General features: G+C 35.0%; 1 protein-coding gene across 2 annotated transcripts in view; it reads left to right on the top strand.

Annotated features, from left to right (window-relative positions):
• Positions 1–7,615: 7,615 nt before the first annotated feature.
• The window catches only part of LOC145786504 (synaptotagmin-7-like), a 30,823-nt gene continuing 24,750 nt past the window's right edge, over positions 7,616–13,688 (top strand). For both annotated transcript variants that reach the window (XM_082598168.1, XM_082598169.1), the window contains exon 1: positions 7,616–7,820. In XM_082598168.1, coding sequence (XP_082454294.1) covers positions 7,808–7,820 — 13 coding nt within the window. In that variant the 5' untranslated portion in view covers positions 7,616–7,807. The remainder of the gene's footprint in view (positions 7,821–13,688) is intronic.

The raw sequence follows: 13,688 nt of genomic DNA on the forward strand, positions 1-13,688 counted from the left end.
AAATCAGTTTTTTTACATTGATTCAACGTCTGCAGACGTTGATGTAAATGTATAAAGGAAGAATTGCTGTCTAGGTTTTAGTAGTTGGTACAAGAATTGCACAAGATGGCACAAGAACAATAATTCATCCCTTTGAAGTTGAAATATAAACTAGATTTGAGCAATTCCAATTCAGTGAACACTGCAGCCTCTACTTGAAAAGCAAATAGCTAAACTTTACAGTGTTTCTGTGTAAATTAATGCTTTATTTCATTTTTTTTTCTTAATTATACAGGCTACATGTGAAGGTATATAAAAAAGATAAGACATATTGATTTTAGTAAATCTTACCAGCAAGCAAGAATGAATTCAAAAATACAAGCTGGGCGAGTGTTTAATCAAACAAATGATGTCGAAGAAGTAGTCTGTTTGCTTTGCGTGTTTGCATAGTTCGTTATCAACGGTTCAAATTCAGAAAACAAAGTTGAAGGTTTTGCTTGAGAATGGCCTTTGTCAAACAAAAGTTTTCAAAGACAAAGACTTGATAAGCCACAACAGCTGAAGATCGCTCTTGAGAATAGTGAAATATAAGCTTGGCAATTTTCAAGAACAGAGAAAAATAACTTTTTGTTAGTTTGATTTCTTCTAGGTGATTTTACGAGATAGCCAATAGCTTCATAGGGCAGCCACATGTAAAATTATGTCAAGTGCAACACCTACCAGTTATTCTCTACGGGTTGGATTTTCCGCTTCACTTTCTAAATTGTTATTTATTTTGCAATGTATCTGTTTAAATAGCAATTAAGCTTTTCATGAATAGAGGTTGTTTAATTGAAAGAATGCTTCTTAAGTCAAACGTTAGGAAAAAAGTTAAAACACAAGTAGAACATTGGAAAGTCATATTTCATGAAAATATCAGTTGTCAGCGTGCAGCACAAAACATAGCACAATTCAAAAAACTGTTTTCATGGTAATGAGATCAACCCATTATGGCCCTGACACTGATAGTATTCATTTGTCCATAGTACAGACGTTTTTAAAAAATAGTCACTTTATCGATTTCATAACGTTAAATATTTAGGATATTTAATGGGCTTACTTTTTTTGTGCAGTAGCTTCTACAACTGAGACAATGACATTTCTTCAACCTCCTTGAATTATTATAATAGATTTATATTATTATTCAGCAACGCAGTAGCGAGGCTACTCAATTTTTCCTAAATGAGGTGACCTTTACAGTTACCGATTGTGTTTGAAATAAAACTTTGAATGAAAATAGCAAAAGCTTTTTTATGATTGTTGCGTTGTACTTACTACTTTGTAATAATTTTGCTCTGACTTTTTGATCGGGTGACTAAAACCGCTTAAGTCTTAGAAAACAATTGGATAATAGGCTCAATAGATTCTATACGTACTACATCATAATTCCGCTGCCATAGTCAGGTTTGCATCACCTAAGGGCATGTATCTTGTGTTGTGTGTACAAGCGGAACAAACAGTGTAACACCATTTCACAATTAGCCTATTTCTTGTACACTGCAAGTATTTTTGTTAGTCCTCAAGGTCGAACTTTTATACCAGCATATAGATCTTAAACTTCGAGATGCTGCTTTAGCCGAAAACCGGTAATCCGACGCGAATGAGTGTTCTCAACAGGCACAGCGTGGCGTGTAAAAGTGATCGTGATGAAGCGTCTTTTTTGTCTTGCAGAAATCTGAGCGAACGAACGAACAGGTTTTATGCGATTTCGTTTGTTAATGCACATTTGGTAGCTTAGTTGTTATGCTTGTTGTAACAAAATCAGTTGGACATTTGAAGAGCATTAGACAGAGTATCTTCTGCAATAAGTGTTGTTAAAGTGAAGGTAGGTTCATTCGACAAGCAGACAGAAAAAAAGTTATAAAAAATGACTTGCTTAATTGAAAATCGTTTAGGTTACAGTGTTTCTTAATTAGTTAGACAGATCTACATAAGAGAACGGATTAAAAGCTTAATCTAAGATTTTTTTCGTTCGTGGACTACGATTCAACAAGTAGACCAGTTCCTATACAACTTAATATAGCCTAGAGTGGCAGCAGCAAGCATTAGATTTGGATATCTGCAAGATTTGCAACCAAAAAAGCAGCGAATACAGATGAACAAATAATTAGAATTATTGCAAAAGTAAAATCTAGCAACAGTACGGTATGTAATACTACTAACAACAATAAATCTCTGTTGCTTTTTTTTAAGAGTTTGGTTTGTAATTATATAGAATAGCAAACTTTTACAAACATATGTGCTTCCAATGGCGTGCATTTTAGTGCCAAATCTTTCACTTTGCAAGATTAATCTTTACTGAATAATTTCCAGAAACTTTCAGGGGTTTCGTTTTTTCCTTGAAGGTAGGAATGGGCCAAACTAATGCTCTCAGAGCTCAACTAGAAGTGTCTCTACATTAACTTCCTTAAAGAGTTCTATGCAAATAGAGATTTACTTTTATCAAAATCTTTAAATCTATTTTTAAACTCTCAAAACGTAGAACTGTAAGACCGATTTTTAACAGTCTTGTTCCATATTGAGAAAAAATAAATAAACATTTACCAATAATTGAAAAGCTTGTGAATCGCAAAAAAAATTGTCTGCCAGCTTTATGTGGCCTTGCGCCGGTAGTTCGCGTTTAGGTATGTTGGAATAAAAATAAAACTTAGTTTCAGTATTTTCTCAACTGGTGGTAATTAACATTCAGCAAGCGGACGTACTTCAAAGTAATCCATTTTTGAAGAGCTTTTACATATCAGCTTTCAGCAATTTCAATTTTCCTGATTGTGTCAAAAGAAATTGTTTGTTTCACCAGTTAATGTCAAAAACTTAATTAAGCCTTGTAGGGAGTTTTTTCAATTTTCAAACATTACGCCCGCTTGGAAGCTCGTATAGGCTTCAGAACACTGATTTGCAATCAGTTTGAACTTTTTTTGCTATGATTGACGGCTTGAAGATACTAGTTGTCATAAAAATAAGGTGAATTGAACATTTATGACTCAGCGGCACTGAAGTCCGTTAAATTATGTATGATTTTAGTAAGATGGTCTTATCCATAATGACGGAAGTGAAAATTAATCGATAAAGCAAACGGTTGACTGAGCTCATTTAGCTGGCTTATCAGCCTCGGAGCCTTATCTTCTTACTTGATATACTTTTGCATACTTGACAAGTTTTTATGTTTTTGGCATCCAATGAAGCCATGGGCCTTAGTAGCCTTAAAAAATTGTGAGGTTTCCGGCCACTCTGAATTAGGAGACTATAGGACCCCCCTTGACTTTACTGGGTTAAAACTTAAAAGACAATTTAAAAAAAAAATGATTCAAATTTTCAAACATATTGTAGCAATAAAACAACAATAAAACTCTGAATTTAAACAGTTGAACAGAGCCACATTAAAATCTATTTTGCCTTTCAAACTTTTAATTCAAAAATTTTGCTACAGCTCTACACAGTCGGTTCCAGTGTTTATGCAAAATTGTATAGTTTCAGGAAAGATTGAAACACTGGCCTTTGTCCGTAGTTACTTTTCGTAATGTCTTTTTAGACATTCTTTTTGAGTCAATAATACTTTTAAAGAAATAAAAAAGAGTCAAAAGGCATGTAAATTTCACTCTGTGTGGAGCTACATGTACTTGAGAGGTTAACTGTTATTTTTTTATTCACTTGTTGATTCATTCATATCAGTTTGTATCCTCTGGGGATCCTTCTCTTGTATCATGGGCCAATCCTATAGATGTTTGCTGGTACACCCCTTCATTTTCTTTGAATTTCAGGAGAGAGTTTGCTTTTTTATACCAAAGACAGGCAAGACACAACAATAACACAGAGTTGAGCATTACAACAGTATATTACATATTTACAAATAGTTCAACATTCAAACGTTTTCGGCTTAAGCCGAAAACTAAGTAAGCCGAATTATGCCCTACCGGCTTAAGCCGAAAACGTTTGAATGTTGAACTATTTGTAAATATGTAATACACTGTTGTAATGCTCAACCCTGTGTTATTGTTGTGTCTTGCCTGTCTTATGCAAAATTATCTCTCTAAAGATACAATCAAACATAAAAATCTGCATCTTAACCTTTCCTTACCCGTGGATGTCGCCATAGATGCTACTATAGCGACGTCCACGACTTACCCTGTTGTTTCTTCTTTTGTGTCATACCTGTGGTCAAACACTAAACAATTTATAATAAAAATTTTGCTGCAAACCTTCACAGTGCGAAGCTAATGGCGTAACCAATTGGCGTAACCAATCGGACGTTACTTCTTGTTTACCTTGGCTTTGAACTTGTTGAATTTTTGGGCGTCGGCTACAATACATTCGGCCGGTAGGCTGATCAAATTGTAAATCTAATTAAAAGAATTACTGAGCTGTTGCGCCAATTTTATCACGCTTGAATGTCGAATAGTTTTTACTTCAATACAGGAAATGATTTTTGCACCGTCTTGTAAGTTTTTTTTGCGTTGAAAGATAGTCTACTTTGAAATTGCAAAGCTAGACCATGTAGCTTGTAAGTGGACCAATGTAGGTTATCCAAATATCCACTGCTCTGTGTTTTGCCAACAATAATGATCGACAAAGAAACGAGTTGAGCTTCATAAAAGAAATCGGTTGTATGCTTTCGTTTCCCAGAGAGTAGGCCAAACATCCTGAATACGACTCTTTTTAGAAAAAAAGGCTGTAATTTATGTTTATGTTCTATACATTAGTGATAGACAGCTAGTTGTATGTATGAACGCAATAAATGTGCCTGGTAGCTCAAAGATAGCATCATCGTATTATGTACGTGCAGTGGTCAGGCAAAATCGATTTTGTTTTGGCTTCTATTGGGCAACCTAATGTAAACACAAACATTTTTTTATTTGTCAGAATGTTAAATCGATGGAGTTATTTTCGTTTCAAATATATTAAAAGTGTTATGCTTGGAAATAGCAAAATGTTTGTCGAGATAAAAAAAAGGTAAAGCTGGTCCCATGTTTGATTCAAGTGTCGGGTATGAGAAGATAAGGTTCTCATTGTACCAAGCCTTGGGCAATAGGGTGGCCAGTTTCTTTCTCTCGGCCGCCTTTCCTGCAGCAATTATGCCCTACAAATTTATTACACCCTAGGAAGAAGTGAGTGGTGCTTTTAATAACCAACTTAAGTCAGTAGTCAAACCAGGTTTGCATAATTGGAAAGCCAACGCCTTATCCGTTGCGCCATACCACCGCCATGTCTAGATGAGGCTTGCTAAATTACTTTTTTTTAATTCTTTTTTTTAGAGAAAATAATACAAGTGCAATTTTAACACTCTTAGCATATGCAGATAAAACGTAAGAACTAAAGGACTTATCAGGCTGAGCTTTTTGTGTTTATTTACGAATTTAACTGGTAAAAAATTCATCCACAAATAATTTTACAATATAACATTTAAGTAGTTCTTTTCTCGCCGGTGTGCCAAAAAAATTCTGTTCAAACCGAAAGAGTATATCAGCGCATTATTGGTATCTTCACGGTAGAAATGCAAATTTGAAGAATATCCTGATCGATAGTCGGATCGTTTGCAAGAAATAGGGACGGTACATTACGGGACGCGCAACTCCGTTGTTCCTTCAACATTAGAAGGGTCAATTGCCAATTTGACATTTTTTTACGCTTTACTGCAGGCTTGCTTTCAACTAAAAACCTTAAATTACTTTAAAACCAACTTAACTCTTCTTATATAACCCATAAAAAGTAAAATATTTTGTAAATTAGAAAAAAACGTAACCCTTCTAGTGTTGCGGATAAGCCAAAAGCGGATGAAGTTTCGCATCCCTATGATCTACAATCCCTAGCAAAAAATGCATGAATTCGTCCAAATCTCTTCTGGTTTGCTGCATCTGCCCCTAACCGCTGTGCTGTGTATTTGGCAATCGCGTGTTATGCAATTTTGCCGCTATGATTCCCTGCAGTTGGAAACTGTGGCTGCTTGTAGCCTACAGGTTTTAGCTTTGTACTATCTGGACTGCAGTGATTTTGAATCAGATCGACAGATGAGTTTATTGGGTTTCGAGTTAAAATGTGAGGCTTTCGTTGATTTGCTAACTCTTTTTTTTAGTTAACCTAAATGAAGTCGAGTTAGATCACATTTGTAGGAAATTAGAAAAATATTTTGACTTATTCAAAGTAAGTAAAGACTATTGGCCATCGGCCCCTTAAAAATTTTGAAGAGAATCTTGTTTTTAAAGGAGGATTTTTTAGATATTTCCAATAAAAAAATATGATACATGAAAGTAGCCTAACACATAACAGATAGTGAAGCTTACAGACTGTTGTACAGCTCATAGTAGAAAAGTGAGCACTTTGAAAAATGCTGATCATCCGACAAGTATGAGCGCATTGCGGCATCATTTTAGCATCTACTGATATTGTTTTACGTTAATCTTGTTGATAAAATGAACTTGTTCAACAGTGATTAGTTGGGTAGGTTTTTGTATTTGCTTGGTGTCTAAACTTAAAATTTTTGTGGCAGGTAGACAGCTGAAATTTGACATAACCACGCCTACATTTTTATAACTTTGTAGATATAAGCGGAAAATCTGCTTAGTATGGTTTGCTATGTGTAGTGGTTTGATTTGACGCTTGTAGCCTACCTTTTGACAAGCAAAGAAAAAAATGTTTGCATTTGCCAGTTTTCAATTCCCCTTCCCGCATTCGGTCGGGCCGTTGTCGTTTTTCAGAATACAGTAGGCTACATAAGCCGCAAACGTTGGTAGATTAGTCGAAAGCAGACTGAAGAAACGGAAGTAAGAGGTAGTGCAAAATAAGTGTTTTACACACACTACAAAACCTCATATTTTGTTTTTTTAAACCGCATTTTTAAAGATAAAATAACCGGATAAGGAATAAACCTCACGGAAGTCAAAAGAAGTCAAGCGTAAGGGCTCGATTATAATGTGATAGCTAAGAATAAGTTGTCACTTACGAAGTAGCTTTAAAACAGAGTCTTCCAAGTTTAGATTTTTTAGTAAAGTTGACTTAAAATAGTGTAGTATTATTATCACAAAGAATTATGTGTGGACTGTGAAAATGCTGTAATAATGTCTTCTTTGTATTTCCAACGTTTCACCAGAGGACAATTCTTATCAAGAAGTTTAAACAGGCAACCTCTACTTTTACGGCTATATTCAAATCAGACAGCAAAGCGTTAATTGTTCATGATCAAAAGAGGTAGCATTACAGGTTGCATTATGCAAAAAAGTGAAAAAAATGGTGAATATGAACTTGAGAACTCATGACATTAGTCAAGTCATCGCTTGCAATATCTTGCTACAACCCATGTTCACCAGAAGAATGACTTTCGCTTGTTTGTTAAGTAATTTTGGAAAGTTAAGCCGAAAACGTTTGAGTGTTAAGACTAGTTGTAAATGTACAATAATGTTTAACCCTGCTGTATTGTGCCTTGTCTGTCTGTGCTACAACCTTAACTGTTAATTCACTCCTGCAGGCCTAACTGTAAGATACAAAACTGAGGTATTTGAAGACAAGCTTTCAAATTTCATACTTTTGAAAAGATGATTTTGAAGCTGTCAGCTATTACTTCGTGACGTCATTGATTCATTCTTGTTGGTTTTTCAGGTGTGTTTTAGTTGACATTGTTTAAGTTTGCAGGTTATTATTAGACTTTAAGACCAAGGAATGAGAAAACTAACCCCGACGTAATTGCAGAAGATTTGGGTCACAGCAAAGGTTATTTCATCACAAGTCATCTCATGGCGTTCGTGAAATTATGAAGCGCAACTGACTTAAGTGTCACGCTTCAGAAAACAGTCTGAAGACCATGCAATTCTCCGGTGAGCTAAGTTTTTTTTCATTATGTTTACGTAAAGTCACATTAGTTGTATGTAAAATGGTGAAAATGTGCTGCACTTTTTTATACTAGGGCTGAACATATTTTAAGAAAGTATAGGATTATGAAAATTACGTCCAAGTAACACAAACCTGAACTATTTTCTTTTAAATAAAAACCGGTTGAAACTGACCAAAAAGAGATTAAGCCTAATAACAACCGCAAATATAATTAACCTCACACACATAAGGCAGAAGGCAGAGAGCAAATATTGACATTTCATTATTTTAGGGAGTATTTTTAAGGTAGTCTACTGACTCAAACGATTTTTATTGCTCTCTTACCTACATGAAGCCAATGATGTAGCAGAGGGAATCTGTCAGAAAGAGGCGCACTAAACGCCATTTGGATAGGCCATAATTAAGTTTGAAAAAGGTCGTGCGCATTATGTAACTGTACAATCATTTATTACAAAGTGACACCATATAAAACAACAAAACAAGTTATTGCAAGATATATACAATTTATAGTAGCTATTGACAAAAAGATTGCAATGTGGCTTGTAGCCTACCATACTTTTGAGGTAAATACAAGCACATGGGGATAGGTTTTCTATTGTACCCATTTAAAAATTAGGCCCATTTTTCGCCCCTTGCATCCTATTCATTACACGTATTCACGGTAAAAAAAAATTGAAGGTTTTCTTGTGAATAATATAATTTGTGAAATTTTATCATTCAAATTCAACTTCCCTCATTAAAAAGCTTTTTTCCAGTTTTTGCTCCCATCCATTTTGAATTTGAACACATTCCAAGAATTAATTTTTTCTTTTACGGGCATAAAAAGGTTAAGTTTTTACCCTTACTGGATATCTTCTTTGTGATCTGTCACAAATATAATTCTATAGGCCATGTGCCTTTATGCTGAGTAAATTTTTTGATCGAGACGGCACTTCCACGAGCTTTCTAAGAATCTTTTGTTAAATATTATGTTAAATTTTTTACAGTTAAGTTGAACTAATTACTATTATACATAGATGTTTTGGAAACTTCAGTCCCCCTCCTCAACATTGGCAACTTAAAACACGTTTTCACAGTTCTGCCTGTGACTTTCTTAATTTGCCTTTTCCATAATAGACAAATAGGCCAATTTAGTTTGCAACAGCAAAAATGTGTAAAACATTTATGACGAAAAGTAGGATCGACGAGTTATCATAGGTAGGAGTGGATTTTTTGTATTGAGATCAAAATCTATGTCAGGCATGCTTGGGTTTGCTGCTTGTATGGTGCGGTTAGGGTTATTGAAGGTAATTGTAAATCGGAAAGCAAGATTCAACCGGTTTGCACCGGTTTTCTCCGACTTGTTTCGCATCTTTACAAGTATTTACCAAAATCTATGCATTCAAGAAACAGAATGTGTAGTACGCGGAAGCCCTAATCTTACACTTTTAAATTTTTTTATTGCCCAATTCCCTTAAATTGCTTCAATCAAGATAATTGAGATAGCCTCAAAGCAGCAATATTTCGACAAGTCTTTATAAGAGAAAAATATTTTCAGGAACAACCTTCCAAGTTTATACAAAAGCCTCTCATTTACTTTATCTAGCTTAAATTTCTCAATTTCAATTTAAGCAATTACAGCCAATTAAATTTAACTAGAAAAAAATGAGAAACATTTATGTATTATTCATAGACAGCAAATAGTCTTAATTTTGAACACTCTCGAAGGCTAGTCAGACTTAATTATGCAAAATGACGGCTCACCGTTCTAGTACTTAGTAAATTAATTGTAAAATTTTATTTTTAGGATTTTTTTAGTCCTGACAGATGGCAAAATCAGCCAATTTTTTACCTTTATTATTCTTTACAAGTATAAATTGAAATTGCGTCCTTTACACAACAAACGGGTAAACTGTTTTAGATTTTATGTCAACCAAACTTAAAAGAAAATCATTAGATTGACTTCTTCAAACAGACAGAGATTTTAAACACTGAAGAAAATCAGTGACATTTCCTAAAGCTTCAAACTTAAAACACCCATTAAAAGCTTTCCTGTGTAAATGCTTTTTATCTTTCAGAATTAAAGACCCTGTCCATGAAAATTTGTTAGCTAACCTCCGTTGAAAACCAGTTCATTTTACAAGCTTGTGTATTAAGGTTGTTATTATGATATAGTAGATCGAACAACTATTGGCGAAGCAACAATGAAAGTAACAACTTATTGCACATCAGACTGATTGAGATTTTTGAATATAGACACTTTGGAGGTTGACATTTTTGAAGAGTTTGCTTGTTTTTTTTGTTTTTTTTAACAGAAGAAACACTCAAATCTCAACCTCCCATAACTCAAATCCCTCAAAATCTGAATCCCTAAAATCCCAATGTTGTTTTAATTAATTGTTGTTGGTTAGATTGCTTGTCGTTCAAGGGCTTGTGGTTCCAGGAACTAAATTATTACCTTCATCTTGTTGGTAATTTAACTGTAAGTTTGGTTAATGTAGTTCTCACGATAATACAAAATATTAAAGTTTATTCGAACCCTTGGGTTGTCGGATTAATTCTTTTTACCACCTTTGGTTACCAATGCTTGCCTGGAGTACATTGAGAGGCCACTGACAAACTATAACAGATTGAACAAGCTCGGTCAGCTGTGACCCCTTTATGAACTTCCTTCAGTTTTGTTCTGGCTTTTGTTTCCAGTAATAATTCTGACATGCTTTTCAGTCCAATAATTTGCTTGATGTCAAAATATTTCATTTTGTTGTCCTTTAGTTCGTTTGTCTTGACCCATCACAGTCATCATTACATTCTCCAGAGCTGCTTGTTGCAACGTGTTCTAATTATTGTAGTTTTCTAAGATTGATGTTGTTAAAGAGATTCTAATTATTGTCTATATTTGTTGTGTAGTAAATTTAATTGTTTTTCTTTTCATCCAGCCACTGCGTAATAGCCTCCTGCGACACCAGAATTTAAGACTTAGAAAATTTATGTCAACCTATTTTGTATGTCCAAATTTCACATCTGTATGGGGCAATCGGAAATACGAGAGTTCGCAGTAATCTCACTTTTGTATTTTTGCCAATTGACTTCTGTTTCCATACCGTTGTCAGTGATATCGCAGCTGTTTTAGCAATAGCAGTCCGTCTTTTAGTTTTTGTGCCATCATCGTAAGCGTCTGCTTTGAAACTTCTCAAATAGCAGAAGAACAGCCCAACTTTTGTGCCTTTATCCACGGCCAGTAGTCCCTCTGCTCTATTTTATTGTCGAAAGATAGCGCAGTATGTTTCTTAGCGTTAAACTTCCAGGAAGAGTTGGAATGTCACTTCTCATTGATGCGTGATGGGGCGGAAAATCTGTGCAAAATATCATTGTCTGTTGCTCTATCATCTCTCATCTGGATTACCTGAAAGCAAACCATATCATTTAGTGACTTATATTTTTAAAATTTGCTTTTATGACTTACAAAATTTCAAAATCAAACCAGACCATGTAAAATAGCCTGCACGGCCATTTAAAACACAGGCTGTGTTTGTGGCATGGGAAGCCTGAGTTACAGAACTTAAACCGAAGGTGTTTTTTTATATTTTTATAAAGTTGGCACTTAAGTGACTACATTGATGGACGTCTGCTGTCAAGAAACTAATGTTTTGTGAAGCATACTTCAGTTTTCAACTTGAATATAATTATGCCGAGAGTCCATGTATTATTCATTGAATTACGTGCTTTCTAATTAGAATGTCATGTCCTCTTTATTGCTTTCAAGTATAATGAACTTTATTTGAACCCAGGGCATACCAGAAGCATTTTGCACTTTTAAATTGCATTACTGCTTATGCTTGTTTAGAATCTTATTTCTTAATTAACTTTATACTCTCTATGACAAAGAAATGTCTAAACTGGATAATAAAATTTTAGTTGGTGAGATATGAGAAAAAACAAGTTCGAAAAATGTCTCAACACTGAAAAGCTTGTCTGACAATACCTTACAGCTATGTGATTGGTTATAATAATCTGCTTTCCAAACTTCCTTTCAAAACCGACATCTTTCAAACTCAAATCCTCAAAATAGATTGAGGGAGAGACGCAAAATATTTGTGCTAGCGTAAGTAGCATATCGTAATTTCGATCTTCATTTGCTCCACTTACTGTTAAGCGTACCACAAAAAGCTTTACTTATAGGAAAGTAGAAGGCTGTCTTTAACGGCTGTTAACTCAACATGTACCCAGGCCGTCGAGAGGCTAATTTGGCCCCTGTTCCAATGATTTGCGGGACCTTAAAACATCGCCAAAAGACAAGATACTAAGAAATCAATAAAGAAGGAGAGAACACTGATAATATCATCGAAAAAAGACGTGGTTAAACCATCAGTTGTCTCCAAAATAAATTGAAACCAATGCAAATGAATCACAGCAATACTCATCTGGCATTATCTTCAACTTTCCGGCCCCTAAGAAAGGTGTTCGGCCACTAAAGGTAAAAATCATCTCGGAACCAAATTTAAAGTGCCTCTTGGGCCACTCTGTCATCATTATTATGTGCACCAAACAAACAGAACATTTCCAAAATCGCATGTAAAACGTCAACCAGAATCAATCTGTACTTCAAATATAACATTCATGTGCCACAATATTGCCATCGACCTTCAAGCTTTTACAATATTTACTATTTTACAAAGAAAGTGACAGAAGGCGTAAAATTGTAATCGATTAATATATTTACCTCAATGATTAAACTAGTCATGAATAATGCTACCTGCAAAAACTCGATATGAAATATGTATGTTGAGTATTGCTCTCAGTTTCTGATATTTTTGTGATTTCAAGTTTAAATTGCGTCTTTTCAACAAAAACTAATGAAAAGAGCAAAAAAGCTGCAAACGAAAAACAAACAAATCAACGCACATTGTTAAGCTTTTGCAATAACGACAAAATTTTCCCAAAATAAATTTAACTGTGTACTCGTCGGCTTGTTTGTTGGCACTTGTCTAAGATTGCTCCAAGAAGCTTTGTCTCTTGAGATACAGTTTTGCACTTGACTGTGATGTGAAGTGGGTTTAATAGTTTCAACTGATATTGTGCGAGGAAGCAAGGCAAGTTTAATAACTTGGTAAACTTTGCTAAAAGTTATCAAGCGGATTTAAGCTTTCTTAACTTTTAGTCGTCCGTTTGCGAAGAGAAAATATCTGTAATTTAACACAAACACGCAATAAATATTTAAAAACTACAGTTTTGATTTTAGTTTTGGAAAAGATTGCAATTTTCAAGCCTTGACATTGTCCTTACATTCAGATTCTATAGCAGCAGTTCTTAATCTTTTTGTCCCGCTACCCCACTTTAGTATCCTGATTCCTGGGCATCTCTGCTACGTCACCCATGTCCGAGAAGAATAGAGCAATAATAGAACTTATTGAATCACCACTACACGAACAGCCCAATACGAACAGAGCAGCCAACAAAGAACGCAATGCCGTCTATGTCAAATCCTAAGAAACATGATTAATAAAACTTGAAACTGTTTTGCTGCCATCAAATGGTTAAACTGTGGGACATAAGTAGTAAGGCAACGTCTCAAGTCCCCATTGATAACAAGCCTGTTTCGAGATTTGGTCTTCATGGTTAGCACGATTGAAAATCCTGTTGCGATACATTGATGCGGCCTGGACAAGAACTGTAAGGAATTCCTTCTCTAGCTGCGGGAAATCTTTTCTTTGGGTTGTCCAAAAGGAAACCACGCTTTCACCATTTATCGGTCCTCACAAGGTTGTACTCTCTCAGCCTCAGGAACTCCAACTTCGTCTGAAGACGAGGGTAGGAATTGTGTTTTTGGCCGCCTTAAATGGTCGCATGATCCAGGCATCACTTCCTCGTTTTGC

The sequence above is a fragment of the Aplidium turbinatum genome, chromosome 17, assembly GCF_918807975.1.
Source record: "Aplidium turbinatum chromosome 17, kaAplTurb1.1, whole genome shotgun sequence".
In the NCBI taxonomy this organism is placed as follows: domain Eukaryota; kingdom Metazoa; phylum Chordata; class Ascidiacea; order Aplousobranchia; family Polyclinidae; genus Aplidium; species Aplidium turbinatum.